The sequence below is a fragment of the Syngnathus floridae genome, chromosome 16 (genome assembly GCF_059516105.1).
Source record: "Syngnathus floridae isolate MCC-2025c chromosome 16, RoL_Sflo_1.0, whole genome shotgun sequence".
Taxonomy (NCBI): Eukaryota; Metazoa; Chordata; class Actinopteri; order Syngnathiformes; family Syngnathidae; genus Syngnathus; species Syngnathus floridae.
The window spans coordinates 2,489,746-2,504,080 of record NC_142428.1 but is presented as its reverse complement, the minus strand read 5'-3'; the positions used below and the strand labels follow the sequence as shown (position 1 = coordinate 2,504,080).

General features: G+C 47.1%; 4 protein-coding genes across 7 annotated transcripts; 2 read left to right on the top strand and 2 right to left on the bottom strand.

Annotated features, from left to right (window-relative positions):
- Window positions 1-13: 13 nt before the first annotated feature.
- Window positions 14-3,878, bottom strand: gmfb (glia maturation factor, beta). Its single transcript, XM_088399781.1, has 6 exons — window positions 3,705-3,878; window positions 2,596-2,692; window positions 2,218-2,267; window positions 2,024-2,156; window positions 1,871-1,944; window positions 14-1,762 (listed from the first exon to the last, which is right to left on the bottom strand). The coding sequence occupies exons 1-6, from the start codon at window positions 3,861-3,863 to the stop codon at window positions 1,691-1,693; spliced, it is 585 nt and encodes a 194-aa protein (XP_088255907.1). The 5' UTR covers window positions 3,864-3,878; the 3' UTR covers window positions 14-1,690.
- Window positions 3,879-4,150: 272 nt separating this feature from the next.
- Window positions 4,151-8,105, top strand: lgals3a (lectin, galactoside binding soluble 3a). The gene is made up of 6 exons (XM_088399778.1): window positions 4,151-4,299; window positions 4,695-4,712; window positions 4,787-5,527; window positions 6,236-6,324; window positions 6,402-6,558; window positions 6,623-8,105. Exons 2-6 carry the CDS (start codon window positions 4,698-4,700, stop codon window positions 6,776-6,778), a joined length of 1,158 nt encoding a protein of 385 aa, XP_088255904.1. The 5' UTR covers window positions 4,151-4,299; window positions 4,695-4,697; the 3' UTR covers window positions 6,779-8,105.
- acvr1l (activin A receptor, type 1 like) lies at window positions 7,633-11,214 on the bottom strand. Of its 3 annotated transcripts, XM_088399775.1 has the most exons (12): window positions 11,050-11,214; window positions 10,439-10,531; window positions 10,059-10,334; window positions 9,764-9,975; window positions 9,590-9,689; window positions 9,324-9,470; window positions 8,984-9,259; window positions 8,714-8,911; window positions 8,510-8,640; window positions 8,329-8,445; window positions 7,864-7,907; window positions 7,633-7,795 (listed from the first exon to the last, which is right to left on the bottom strand). In XM_088399775.1, the coding sequence occupies exons 2-12, from the start codon at window positions 10,518-10,520 to the stop codon at window positions 7,648-7,650; spliced, it is 1,731 nt and encodes a 576-aa protein (XP_088255901.1). In that variant the 5' UTR covers window positions 10,521-10,531; window positions 11,050-11,214; the 3' UTR covers window positions 7,633-7,647. The 3 variants fall into 3 exon arrangements, with proteins under 3 accessions (XP_088255901.1, XP_088255902.1, XP_088255903.1); XM_088399776.1 differs by lacking the exons at window positions 7,633-7,795; window positions 7,864-7,907 and having other exon boundaries at window positions 7,954-8,445; XM_088399777.1 differs by lacking the exons at window positions 7,633-7,795; window positions 7,864-7,907 and having other exon boundaries at window positions 7,954-8,445; window positions 10,059-10,310.
- Window positions 11,215-11,909: 695 nt separating this feature from the next.
- otomp (otolith matrix protein) lies at window positions 11,910-14,286 on the top strand. 2 transcript variants are annotated; one of them, XM_088400897.1, is made up of 9 exons: window positions 11,910-12,160; window positions 12,226-12,362; window positions 12,681-12,783; window positions 12,925-13,110; window positions 13,203-13,377; window positions 13,440-13,507; window positions 13,595-13,779; window positions 13,875-14,050; window positions 14,085-14,286. In XM_088400897.1, exons 1-9 carry the CDS (start codon window positions 12,040-12,042, stop codon window positions 14,179-14,181), a joined length of 1,248 nt encoding a protein of 415 aa, XP_088257023.1. In that variant the 5' UTR covers window positions 11,910-12,039; the 3' UTR covers window positions 14,182-14,286. The 2 variants fall into 2 exon arrangements, with proteins under 2 accessions (XP_088257023.1, XP_088257022.1); XM_088400896.1 differs by having other exon boundaries at window positions 13,875-14,046; window positions 14,130-14,249.
- The last annotated feature ends 49 nt before the right edge of the window (window positions 14,287-14,335 follow it).

The window sequence follows — 14,335 nt, the reverse complement described above, 5'->3', positions numbered from 1 at the left end:
AGGGAAGACAAGCTTAACATCAGCAACACCTTTATTTGGACAACAGGAGATTATAGATGCCTTCTCATAATAAAGTACAGTAAGGAAAAATACAAATACAGAACTGTATCTCAAGTTTCACTGTTTGATAAAATTTCATTTTTTCATTCAGTAAGGAAAAACACAGCAGGACGACTACTACGGCACTACATTATTACTATTACAACGACAAGAAGGGAGGCAATCACCGTATCACCAACGCTTACTCAGGCTTTTCTTTAAAAAATGGAGTGCAAGTAAATATATCAAATAGGATACAGCTGCATCAAATTGAAAAAAAAAATCACAATTTAATCATAGCAGTTAACCTGTGGTTGACTTTTAAGTCTTGTATTTAAATATTACAGGTAACACATTGTTTTGAAAAACTGTCCTTTGACCAAAACGATAACTCGAATATTTTATTTTTTTTATCCTGCCCATCAAAGCTTTATTACTCACAGGTTCACTTTTGGACTACTAATGAAAGCAAATGTGATTTGAAAAGATCTACCAATGATCCAATACTATAACAAATATATGAACGTGAAAAACAAAAAAAGTTTACTGGCACAAAGTTTAACGCCACTGGCACATCCAATACACGGAAAAACCGTGGGTGAAGTAATCCACTGATTAGAAAAATTAAAAAATTCATACAAAGTTGGCATAATGGTGTTTTCAAATCAACTAGTTTTTGCCATCCGTACAAATACAGGATGACGTTAAGGGAAGTGGAGCCTGAAACAGGAATTCAGCACATTCAGAGAATTGTAATCCAGCAACAATATTTTTAAAAAAATTTCCTCATGATACATTCCAGATTGGTGTCGTTCGATGTAGCATTCATTATCTCCACAAAATTCACCAATACGACTCGCAAAAAAAAATAATAATAATAAAATCGGAATAAGGACACTCAGCCTTCAAGATTTTTGTAACGTGTGTCAATTATCCAGTTTGGAATGTTTTGAGATGAGAGCACCAGATGATGTCATAGGAGCCAACACGTGTACACGTAACCCTGCATTCCGCCTAAAAAAAGTGGCCAAAATATGGTGCAACTATTAGCTAATAAGCTAAAACGGCTCATTTGTTCAAATCCGATCGAAGAAGCACAAGATTTTTAATTCTTCGCAATTGTAAACGTCACTTTTCACTCCAGATTCCTATCCTGCTTGGATTATAAGACTGTGGATGGTATGGTAAACAACTTGTCAGCCATCTTGATTGCATACTAAAACTATCTCATCACGATCTGAATTTCACATGTTGAGGCAGGATGTTTGATCTCCCAAACAGAAACTGCAAAAAATAAAAATAAAAAGATAAACAGTACTTGCAAAGGTAAGACAAAAGGAGTGAAACTAATACTTTTGGAACCGGTGGAAACCCTCCCAAAACACTTGGGAAGTGAGGATGAGTCTTGGTCCACTATGAGAGCTTTCATTCGACACAGACGCACAGAAAGCACAAAACGGGAGGACGGGACAAGACTCAGATGGTTAGCTAGCGCATGTATACTCGGCAATAACAGTCCCTGCCTCAAGCCCCGCCCCCCCAAACATTTTTACCAGTGAAAAGTCTAGAACAAGACAGTAAGTCGTAAACAGGATTCAAATCAGGAGGTGGCTGGCAAAGAGGACAGCGCAGGTGAACCTGCCCAGGTTCCTTAGCGGAAGAAGCGCAGTTTCTCCCGGAGCCATTCCTCCGTCAGGTCCTCTGTGTTTCGGATTTCAAACACCTGCAGTGGCAAAGCTTGAAATTCAGACTCGGAAAGTGCAGAACTTTACAATTCTTGAAAAAAGGAAAGTACCGATACTGAGGTACCGATACTCGCCCGTTCACGAACCTTGGTCATTTGCGCCGTTTGCACCAGTCTGTTTTTACTGCCCGCGTACATCATCTGCTGCTCCGGATTGCAACCTGACTCAAACACAGAACATTCTGCTGAGCAAGGAACACGCACGTCCGCCGTGAAGCACCAGGCGCTTTGCGTACGTACCCACAGGGCTCACAAAGATGAAGCAAAGAGGGTAGGAGACGCGGCCGTCGTCGTGTTGGTATTTGTAACTGTACGCCACGAATCGAGGCTGCCTCTCCGGGAGCTCTTCTTTCAGGTCGTCGGGAGAAATATCCTGGAACAAAACAGATGAGCGAACGCTCGCCATCGAGTCGAGAGTCAACGATTCAACGTACCTCGTGTTCTTCATCCAAGACCACCAGCTGCTTCTCTCTATTGATCTTCACTGGAGGGAATCAAACAGTTCCGTGAACGAACAAATCAAGATGACTGGATTAAGCAAAGACGATACGACGTGTTAAAGAGGTCACAGCGGGTGGCCTTGTTTAGAACGTCACACGAGTGGATTCCAAATGGACTGAACGCATGGGCCTTCATTTGGACCAACCCAGTGGGGAGCGTAGACCAATCTTCCCAGCATGTGTAAATAAGAGCACTGGTTTACGGCTTAAAGGCGGCGGGTGACCCACTTTGAGGAAACCGTCAAGGATTTTGGACTGATGAAACGGATTGTGCACAGAATCTCAAGGAAAACTTCAGGCATCCATACTTACTGACGATGGCCGCGTTGTTGGTCTCCTTGCGTAGACGGAACTTCTTCAACTTCTCGATCAGATTTTCATCCACATCGCACACAGTCAGTGACTCACTCTGATGAAAAAAAAAAAGACCATCAAATAACCCCAGCCAAAAACCACAACAATAAAAAGATACCCTGCTGGTTCAATAGGATTTTAATGCTCTGCACATTGGTGTCACCTCCTCGTCACGTTATATAACTTCACAGCACACAGACATGAGCTCCTTCAAAATCTTCATGTTATAATTGCACCTTCCTCAACAGATGGTCCGCAGGCGGGATTTCTCTGAGCTTTGATAAGATCCTCGGAGATTTGGCCGACTTTCAGCGCAAGTGACAAAACAGGAAGTGCAGCTCGATAAGAAGACAAAGATTGAGGAACCACAAATGACACTTGTGCCAACACCACTACTTTCTTTTATTTCTTTATAGCCAGGAAGACTGCTAACTTACATATTTGACGTGTCTTGTGCGCTAACTCTCTTTTATTGTAGAGACACGTTGTCAAAAACACCCAAGGGCGACAAAAAAATTAAAAACATCAGGAAGAGGAAGAAAAGGAGGCAACCTGGTGGAACAGCTTGCTTGTTGAAACACATTATTGGCATCCGCAGCAGCAAGTTTCCACCCAGACACCAAAACCTGGCTATGTTCTCCTTCACAATAAGACAACTAACTGTTTTCATCAGAGATTAAAACAACTTGAAAACTTTTCAAATGGGGCACTATTCGGTTACTGTAACACTGTAACCATTTGTGATCCGTGTTGTCAATTTAATATGAATCCCACGAATTGTCTACACAATGCTAATATAATACGTACATAAAATCCAAACTGGTCAGACCGGGTCAGCTTTTATTTTAACACCCATAGCCGGAAGCCGGTTGAAATTTCGATTTTGCGCTTGACAATAACGGGTGGCACTCATGCTAAGGCTACCAAGCAAACGATAGCCAGCCAAAGGTCGTAATTTTCCTCACGCAACCATACCTTCAAATCTTTATGTTCGTCAACTACAGCAAACGAAAACGCACAAGTGAATGTGATGTCAACTGTGTTCCTGACATAAACGACACACTCACCATTGTTGTTTTCGGAGTTCCAAACTCGAAGACGGGGAAGGCTGCTGCTCGGAATGTCAGGGACGCGTTCAATGTTTTTGGTTTTTTAGAAACTTCACAGCATCTTGTGACGACTCTGGCCAATCCGGAACAAGAGCTCCTCCTTCTAAATTTCAACATTGTCACTCATCGTTGTCCAGAAAAATCTAGTTTTACATTTCTTAGTATTAACAATGTAAAAATCCGCTGGATCAGGAACGACAAACTGTGGGGATTATTATGACTGGATATTATCTGATTTCACATAAATTACAATGAATAAAATCCAACTTCATTTGGTCATCGTGAAATCAGTATCATTTAAAATGTATTATATTTTTACACTCAATAATACCTTTGTTGGCCTAATGTAAACATAATAAAATGATTTTGTTTTGGTTTCGCATATAGTGACGTCACCAAATGGGCGTGCCCGAACTTCCTGTTCGAAGAGTTGTGTCAGGCAGGCGGTAGCTTGTAGTTAGCTAAAGGAGGCGAAATTGGCTGGCTAACTGGCCTACACTCCTGGACAACAAGCGACCCACTTTCACCTCTGAAGACTCCACCACACGGCGAGGTTCTTACTGACAATACCGTTGTATTCCCTCCTATTGTCTTCTTTTACTGCAAGTGGAGTTGTCAAACTACAGAGTTAGCCTTCGCTCGCTAGCAGTTTTGCAGCTACATTTAGCGCACTCGCCCTGTCAACACAGTGTAGCAACTTAGCTCGTTTGGCCAATTAAGTAAATAGCCTTTAGCATGCACGCGATGACAGCGCTTGATTTGCTTAGCCAAATGTCGTTTCAGTCCACTCGAGCTACCACTTTAGTGGACTTTGTTACTCATTTGCTCAGAATGGAAATATTTAGTGTGCCATTACTCAGATTTGCCTGTGCGTGTGTGACACTCCCTCCTGCTTGACAGCTTTGTACCCTCCCAAAAAATACTCATTCATTTTTGTCTTTCTTTTAGGTCATGTCGGATTTCTCGGTAAGTTTTCCTGAATGCACGTTTGTGTCACAGTTCTTTTTATATGATGGCACTTGTTTCCCCTCCCACGGTAGCTAACAGATGCTTTGGGAGACAGTACCCCAAGCCAGGCCAAACAACAAGGCAACACCAATCCGTTGGCACCGGCAAACAACCCTCCGCCTCCTGCCAACCCCGGATGGCCCTCGTCAGCCCCCGGAGCTCCCACCCAGCCCTCGGCCCCCTCCGGTTTCCCCGGCGGCACCGGCCCCGGGGCGCCGGGCCAGTTTCCCTTCCCCTCTGGCCCCGGGGCACCGGGCCACTACCCGGGGCCCCCTTCGGCGCCGGGTGGATTCCCATCAGGTCCCGGCATGCCTGGACAATACCCTCCGGCGCCAGGGGCTCCGGGGCAGTACCCCGCCAGCCCCGGGGCGCCCGGCCAGTTCCCGGGGCACTACCCACCTGAAGGAGCACCCGGTCAATTACCCGGTGGGCCCGTTCCATACCCAGCTGGACCTTTCCCCTCCGGTCCCGGCGCTCCTCCCGGGTCTTATCCCAACATGCCTCTCCCGGGTAACTACCCAGCAGGGGGTAACGGCATGTACGGCCCAGGGGGTCCGGGCGGTTATCCCCCATCCGCCGGCCCTGGCGGTTTCCCCCCTTCCGCCGGCCCAGGCGGTTTCCCTGCGTTCCCCCCCGGTGGAGGCTTTCCCCCAATTCCCACTGGCTCTTGGGGCCACGGAGGCGGAGGTTTCCCGCCGGCAACTGGCCCCTTCGGTCCAGGTCCCGGCCCCATGGGCCCTTACAACAACCCTGCTGCTCCAGGAGGCATGCTGGTGAGTACGAAGAACCGTGTCCAGTCCGTTTGCTTGCTGGCTTGCGGTGGTGTGCAGTGAAGCCTCTGTGGGGGACAAACTTTCACTTTTTTCTGGCTTGATGTTTTTTCACCGAGTGGTCTGGTTCAAGGCGGTTTCGTAAGGGCAAATCATCTGGGTTGTGGCTGCTGGAATTTCTTGACGAGGGCTCTGCTGGGGGCAAGAAGCTTCATCAACAAGTCCATTATGTGAAACAAAGGTTATTTTTGAAAATGTCTTCTTGTCTTTCAGCCCGGATTTTATCCGCCAAATAAATGAAAGGGACAAAGGACATCACTTCCAGAATCGACATGTGGTTTGAGTAGAACACGGTGTAGGGGGAAAGACTGAGCAGCAGTGTTATAATATTTTCATTAAATACTATGATGGACACATTTATTACATTTGATATTTTTTTGCTGCATTAACAAAAATGTTTGAATCACTGGCAGAAATATTTTTGTAAGTCTCTACAAATAAAAGGTGTGATTTACTTTTGCTCTTTTTTGGAATGACTCGGTTTGTACAGAGCGATATTGGTGAATTTTTTTTTTCCCCGGATTAACATATCGTCTGTTCTTCACCTACAAAATTTTCTTGTTGCAGCAAAGCTGCTTCCCAAGAAGAAGCTATGGAGCAGTCACGTTGCGGTCGGCTTCAAATACAAACCTGATATTTTGCTTTTTGCAGATGGTGCCGTACGATCTCCCACTCCACGCCGGACTGATGCCGCGTCTCGTCATCACCATCGTCGGCGAGCCGGTCCCGGGAGCGAGCAGGTGTCTTCTCATTCCGCTCGATGTTTAGCCAGAGAGGTTTCCATTTAGAAAAGAATTTCTTTACCCTTGGGTTACAGATTCCACGTGGACTTCATGAAGGGTTCCGACGTGGTCTTTCACTTCAACCCTCGCTTCCACGAGCAGACCATCGTCAGAAACTCCAGCATCGGCGGCTGTTGGGGGCCGGAGGAAAGGGACGGAGTTTTCCCTTTTGTTCAAGGCCAACGCTTTGAGGTAAGCGTCAAATGTGAAACTCCGGACTTTTTCCAAATCCGCTGACGTGTGTTTCTCCGCGCAGCTGAAGATCCTGGTGGAGGAGGACGTGTTCAAGGTGGCCGTGGACGGAAACCACCTGCTGGAGTACGAGCACCGCGTGGGCGGCCTGGAGGACGTCAACTTGCTGCGGGTGACGGGCGACGTGGCGCTCTACAGCGTGGCGCCCAACATGATCTGAAAACCACTCGCTGGAAAGACAAACTCAAGTTGAAAGAAAAAAAGCCCTGAGAAATAATGCGCGCATCGCACGCCTCTGGAATTTGACACGCACACATTTAGCAACTGGTCATCTTTACCCATTCGGTATTTTTTTTGGAGATATCATCGATCTCAATAGATGGCATGAAAATAACGCTTTGCTATGTACTAACGTTAGAACTGCGCTCGAAACATAGTATGTAAGAAGAAAAGAAAAACATGAATGAACCTTTTCACCATCATGCATGGCTACTAGTTAACGTTTGACCAAGGTAGTGCTGGAAAATTGGTGAAATGGGTCAAATGATGGATTGTGAATCACCTGGAGCCCTAAATATGGTGAAAAGGTCCATTTCATGCTACCATGCGTCCCAGAACATTTCACGTTTCTATCCAGTTCCAATGCAAAAAAATTTGCAGAGTTAATAAATGCAGATTTTGACGTATGCCGTGAAATGAATTGCTTTCGAACAGTGTCAGTCTCCTTTTGTAATGGATGATGTAGCGAATATTGGGTAATTAATTAACCATCCATTAGTTAAATAATTAAGGGTGGCGGAGATCTACTGCCAGCAGTATAACCAACCGCCACTAGGGGCACCATGTTGTTTTTTTTTCTTTATAGTTTAAACCAGGGGTGTCAAACGCTGACCCGTGGGCCAAACAGTGTAATTATTTGGCCCGCAAAGACAAATTCTGCGTCAGCTTTGTGTCAATACTAAAATTACAAATTGTCTTCACTATTAGAGATGTTGCTAGCAAGTTTCTTTACCGTTCATCTTTTGAGTATGTTAAGAAAGAAAACTAAGTACGGGGAAATAATAGTAAAGAAATATAGGAAGCTTAACGTTAAAAGCAGTTGAAAATTATCGATGTGGTGCAAAAGGGTGAGAAACTCTTATTCCCCAAATCAATGCACCAATATTTGGACACTGGAAGATTGTACTCACTGATTGTGTTATTGTCTGAAGCTGGAGTCGGTCCTGAAGTGTCTTTGCTGTAAGCCAGGTCACGTAAGAAAAAACAAAATGGGAAAAATTGAGAAATGCTGGCTTCGGTCAGGTGGTCAGGCGTGGCTCTCTAGCAGCGATGCAATGTTCGATTGCCTCCTTGCAAGTTGCATAATGACAAATGTGACACAGTGGGCGGAGCCTGTTCGGAATTAGGTGTTTTATTGCCAAAGATAACAGTGCTACAAGTTTTTTTTTTTTTTATCCAAGACAATTGCAAACAGTAAATCGCGGATTAATTTGATTTCCCCCTATGTACTCGTGTATTTGACTGACATAATAAAGTCGTTTCAGTGATGCTTGCCTTTTTGAATAATACCATCGTAGTCTTTGTGGTTTAGCATCTCGCTAACCGCTTGTCGATTTGTCTCTCGCCGCATTGAAGCCACGGATCGGAAAAGACGACACCGGTTAAGAAGTCCACGGTCCTTCGTGTGGCTCGGTAGCAAAAGTCCGCAGAAGGCCGCCACGGGATTAAAACCGTTCCAGCTCGCCCGTCCGTCTCTCACGAGTCTTTTACCTTGTCCAGGCAGCTGTGAATCTTATCCAGGGTCTTCTTGATGCGCAGCGCTGTCAGCCTAGCCGACGGGTTCTGGTACCAGCATTCCTTCATCAGCTTCACCAAAGCCGACAGCGTCTACCAAGAAGAACAGTTCAAGTCCAGTGTGTATATCACCAAGCTTTCTCTCCAAAGTACGTACCGGGTCGGAGAACCAGCGATTGGGAATGAAGGGCCTCTGCTGCTCCACGCACACCACCTTCCTCATGTCCTCGAAGCTCGGGTCGCTCGGCACCTGGTCGTAGAACGGAGGCTTGTATTCTTCCACGATACCTGCGGGGGAAGGAGAACCGTTGAAGGTTATTCGCCAAGCTCAGAAGGGAGAAAAAAGAAAAAAATCTTTCACCGTTGCTGTACGAGCGTCTGGCGATCTCCCACAGCACCAGCCCGAAGGCCCAGACGTCCACCCGCTTGAAGGCGTCAAAGCACTGTGTGTGTAAGCTCTCGTCCAGGACCTCGGGAGCCATGTAGCGCTTGGTGCCCACTTTGGGGTTGTTGCCCGCGTCCAGCAGGTTGTCAGCCTGCGAGTGTGTCACCGCCAAACCTAAAACGAAGAAGGCCGACTTATCACACCGGATCAGAACGTTACTGGACTATTTCTCCGCAGATAGCTCACCCAGATCTGCGATGCAGCAGCGTAGTTCCTTGGTCACCAGGATGTTCTTGCTTTTCAGGTCACGGTGCGCGATGGCCGGCTTGCCTTCGGCGCCGAAGATCTCGGTGTGCAAGTGCACCAGGCCGCTGGCCACCGACGCCGCCATGGCCAGGCCTTCGCGGGTCTCCACCGCCACGCGCTGAAGATAGTCGTACAGGGAGCCGTTCTCGTGGTAGTGCGTGATCAGCCACAGCTGCGTGCTGGAGTTGCGTGACGTCATGTCGGACGCTATGAAGCCTGCAGTGGTGAAAAAAAAACTTGAAACCACACCCTGACTCATCGGTAACCACTTGATGCCTACCCAGGATGTTTTCGTGTCTCAGGAGCACAGTGTTGTAAATCTCGGTCTCTCGGAACCAGGACCTTTCGTCCCTGGAGGAGAAAATCTTGACAGCCACGTTCTCGCCTTGCCACTGGCCACGCCACACCTCGCCGTAACGCCCCTTGCCTAGAACGGACACATGACCCAGTATTAATAGGCGGTAAAGTCATTTTGCAAAATTAATTGTAAAATAAATGTCAATATATTTTTTGGAGATGTTCCTATTTTAGCTCCCTGACACTCACCTACACACTCCATCAGACTAATCTGCCTGGCAACAGTCCTCTGAACCAAGAAAGGAAGGCCCGACCCGCTTCCCGATGTGCACGAATGGTCCAGCAGATCCTTCAAAGCCAAGACAGACCCGTTTAGTCAGAGCCGTAGCTTCCTCGTCAATGGCCGCCTGGTGTTGTCCTTACGGCTAAAGTGCCGTCCCCCGCGTTGGAGGTGATGAGTCCGTCCACGGCCCCGTGCTCGGTGTCAAACTCCTGCAGCCTGTGAAGGTATCCCCGGTGGAGCCTCCTGCAGAGCAGCGCCGACGCCACCGACAGCAGCACCAGCGCCAATACCGGGCCCAGCGCCAGGAGAGCCAGCGTGCCGGCGCCGTAGCCAACCGGCTCGCCCCGCGGAGCTACGCCAAACAATAGGGACGAATGTAGCTGAAGGTAATAAATGAATATTTGATAGGCTTCAACTGTTTCTGAAAAAGACTACCTGAAGGCAGCATGGCCATGACGGCACTCCTGGTGGTGTTAGCGTTGCACAGGTGGCGCGAGCAGCAGTGGATGGCCTGGTGGGAGGAGGGCGGTGTGGAACAGTGCAGCCGGGTCTTCTTGGGACCTTCTAGGCAGCCGCGCTCAAACACCACGCCGCCGCTGCCCACGCGTACCGACGAGAAGCAGCGCGTGCCGCGGCACTGCTCCTGCAGGCACTTGGAACCGTCGCACAGGCACAGTAGCTGACCCTCTGGTGGAGGAGACGCAGACGGACCTTGTTCCAAAAAAATATTTGCACCCTTCGCATAGTTGCCCCACTTAAGATCATCAAATGTCAAGATCTGACCACATGAAGTCGAATGGTCCAACTAATAATACCTGAGCTCTCAGATGATGTCTGCAGGGCCCACAGGGAGAGCATCAGCAGCAGCAGGGGGACATGGACACTCTTAGCAGCCATGGTTCAGTGCACTGAAGCGGGCAGGAAACAGCCCGGTTAATACATCAGGCAGAAAGAAGTTCACAAAGAGGATAATTGCGTTTACGCCCCCTCGATGTTTGCCAACATCTCCTAATTGCATTTAAACGTGGCTGGAGCACAACATACCAAGCTTGCAAGTGGGCATGGATGAATGGTATTTCCGTTCACTTCAATGATGAGGTTTTGAGTTGCGAGCATGGTCACTTAACAAATTTAACTCGCATCTGAAGGCGCAACTGTACAAGTCAGCAAAATGATACCTTGTTTTGTTTCAAAATCGTTCAACCCTAGTTTAAACACAAATGTCGGACGTTGGTTGTTGTTTTGAGGAGCCAGAGGGGCACGCAAATGACGAGGTTTATTTATCGCCGCCTCCAAGGCGCCACTCAAGGCAGAAAGATGCCCGACGTCGCTAGTTAGCCTAGCCGAGCTAGGCTACTGACTGCAATACGGAGCAAACCAGGACTGGAATACTACACAAGCGAGGCGGTGAAAAGATTATACCCACCTAGCACACAGGGATGACGGATTCTAGCTCATCATGTCACGCTTTGGTGCCCTTATTTGAGGGTTGAAAGTGTTTTCCTCCCTTCTGTTTTGTGCCTCCTCTTGGGGCCACAGCCCAGCCCACCCGCTTACTCGTTTTGGTTCAGCCCCCGTGACGTCACTACAACCCAGGTGCATTATGGGCCGGAGTTTGCCAGATTGGTGTTTATGATAAAACATAAAACTGATTTTAAGTTATAATTTTTTTTTTTGAAATTCGTTGACGCTAGCACACAGCTCAAAAGAAAATTTTAATTTTAAAACTTTATTGTAAGCCAGGAGTTTAGATGTAAATCAAGATTTATAAGCTTGAATGTAATACATTTTTAATATTGAAACAATGCCTATGTGTGACAGAGCAGGTTTGATTTGAGAAATACTTTTCTGTTCGCTCATGCATGCACTTTGAGGATCACCTTGCAAACCTCCCAATGTTCTCTTCAGAGTTGCACTAAAACAATGTGCCCTTTCATCTCGGAATCAGGCCTGCACAGCTCAAATGACATTCATTTCAAACTATTTTAATAAAATAAAACTTTAAAAAAAACATTCAAATCAAAGATTTGTATCGGAAACTCGGTTTTGATTCAATGAAATAATCATTTCACGAAAATTAAATTAAAATCGATGCAATTTCTGCAATGTAGTTTTTCCACCGCATAATTTTTTATTTATTTTTATTTTTATTAAGCGTGCAGGTATGGGGGGGATAGAGCAGTTTTATTATACTGTATAACGCGTCTGTTTCCCACAGAGCCACATTGTCTGCAACTTTTTTTTCTCTTTAATTAAAGTCTCCCAGTCTGCTCTCGGTGACCTGACGCGCTCCCCGCTCCACGAAGGGGAAACGCTATCCCTGCCATGCAGATGGGATTATCCGACGGGAATAATGCGCCCTAAGATTCTCGCTTGAGTGACTTTTTTTTCCCCTCAGCCTTGCAGTGAAATCCTGATGCTCTTCATCCTGAGCAGTCTGACCAGAGCAGACATGGAGCTTTTTGGGACAACGTCAGCTTTCATGTTTTTGCTGCACCTGCTTTCTGTCGGCGGTGTAGTCAATCCCAAAACAACAGGTAGGAGCATATTTTTGTTGTTAGTTTAGAAATAAATAAATGCAATTAAAATGCGCGTCTCCAAGTGTCCTGGTGCGTCGTATCCGATGCGGAGGAGCAGAAGTGCGCCGACCTGGCCGGGAACGCCACGGCTCGGAATATCCGAGGCACTTTGCAATGCGTGCGAGGCCTGAACGCCAGAGACTGCATGGAGAAAATTCAAGTACGTCCACATTCAAACTCACATGAGCATTTAAAAAAAAAAATTCTCTCTTAAAACCTATTTACAGTGGAACCTTTGTGATCGACGCAATTTACGGACAATTTGGTTCTGAACAAAAAAAAAAACAGTCCCAATTTTATGGAATTTAAAACCATCAATTCTATTCCAGTGAATTAGCAGTGCTTTGCTGCCACCTTGTGGCGACTTGGTGCCAAGCAGCTCTGTTGAATTAAATAAAAAACAAACTTTAACTTTCTTCCTATAAAATATAAGAAAAAAAATCATATAAATCTTGTTTAAGAGTTATTTTTTTGTCAGAATGGGAGTGCAGACGCAGCCTCCATGTTTGCAGATGACATTTACGCCGCCGGCCTGTGTTACGGCCTGGAGGTGGCTGCCGGGGAGTCCCTCAATGGAGTGGGTAGGCATCTAAGAGATCAGTCCCTTTTTCTTTCTCTTATTTGAGAAGTTTAGGAGCCAATCTTGTTTGCTGACCACTCCTTTTTTCATTGTAAATCTTGAATGACCCACAATGACTACATCTGATCCATCTCCTGGCTAGACGGCGTGAGCTACTACGTGGTGGCGTTGGCTCGCCGCTCGTCATCCGACTTGTCCTTGCTGGAGATGCACGAACGCAGCTCGTGCCACCCGGGCATTCGCACCACGGTGGGCTGGACCGTGCCCGTCGGCTACCTCCTCAACACCTCGCAGATCAGCCCGGGTCACCAATGCAACTTCCCTCGTGGTGAGAACCTCAGTTTGCATGTAAACATAAAACATTCTTGCTAACGCTAAGTCATGGTTTTTTGTTAACATTTGGAATTAACCCCCTTCCAGCTGTGGGGAACTTGTTCGGCTATAGTTGCGTCCCCGGCATCAAAGACCCCCAACACGACCCCCGAGGGAACAACCCGAAGAACCTATGCGAGGCCTGCATCGGCGACGACAACGACCGACACATTTGCGCCAGCAATCCTCGAGAGAGGCACTACGGCGAGGCGGGGGCCCTGAGGTACGCTTTCCCTCGCCGTGAGACGCTCTGCATCCTGGGCAATGCCTTCGTTTGTTTCCAAGGTGCGTGGCTGAGAACCTCGGCGACGTAGCGTTTGTCAAACACAACACCGTTTTTGACAATTTGGATGGTGAGTATTTAAGATTATAAAATAATAGATGACTGCAATGTATTTCTATGTGTGTTGCTGCACCGTTTGTGTTTGACCCTAACCCAGGCAAGAACCAGGACTCATGGGCCCTGGACGTGGAGGCCGAGGACCTAAAGCTGCTCTGCCCAGACGGCACCGAAGCTGACCTGGACGACTACCGGCACTGCCACCTGGCTGCCGTGCCCGGCAACGGCGTGGTAGTGCGTCAGATGGACAAGTGCCGCGTTTGGAAGTTCTTGGAACGACTGCAGGTCATCCATCTATCCTAATCTATTACCCATCATTCATCCTGTCACCCACCTTTCCTTCCAGTGTCCATCCATCCTTGCCTGCTTTGCTCTTGTAGAACGTGTTTGGTAACTCCTCAGCCAGCTTGAGCATGTTCAGTTCTTCTGGCTACTCCGACTCCGACGTGCTGTTCACCGACTCCACCCAGCTCCTGCTGAGGGTCCTGGGAGGCTTCACGTCTTGGCTGGGCCCCTCCTACACCAGCGCCCTGCAAGCGTTTGAGTGCGAAGGTCAGTGTGGGGGTCCACATGAAAACCAACCAGATGAGTCCATATACAACATTTGAATCCTGTCATCCATTTGTGTCCAACAGGGTTTTGTTGACAAAAAGTGGCGGCCATCTTTCTTCTTCTTCTCCCTCCTGACATCCAATTATGCCTTCAGCTTCCTTGTGTTGTTTCCACAGTTGTCACAAGGCGACAATACAAGCCTGATACATTTGATAAATAAAAATTCTTTTTTTTAAAAGGATAAAAGAGTGTTACTTGATGAACCCAAGACCTGTGAAAACATTTTAGT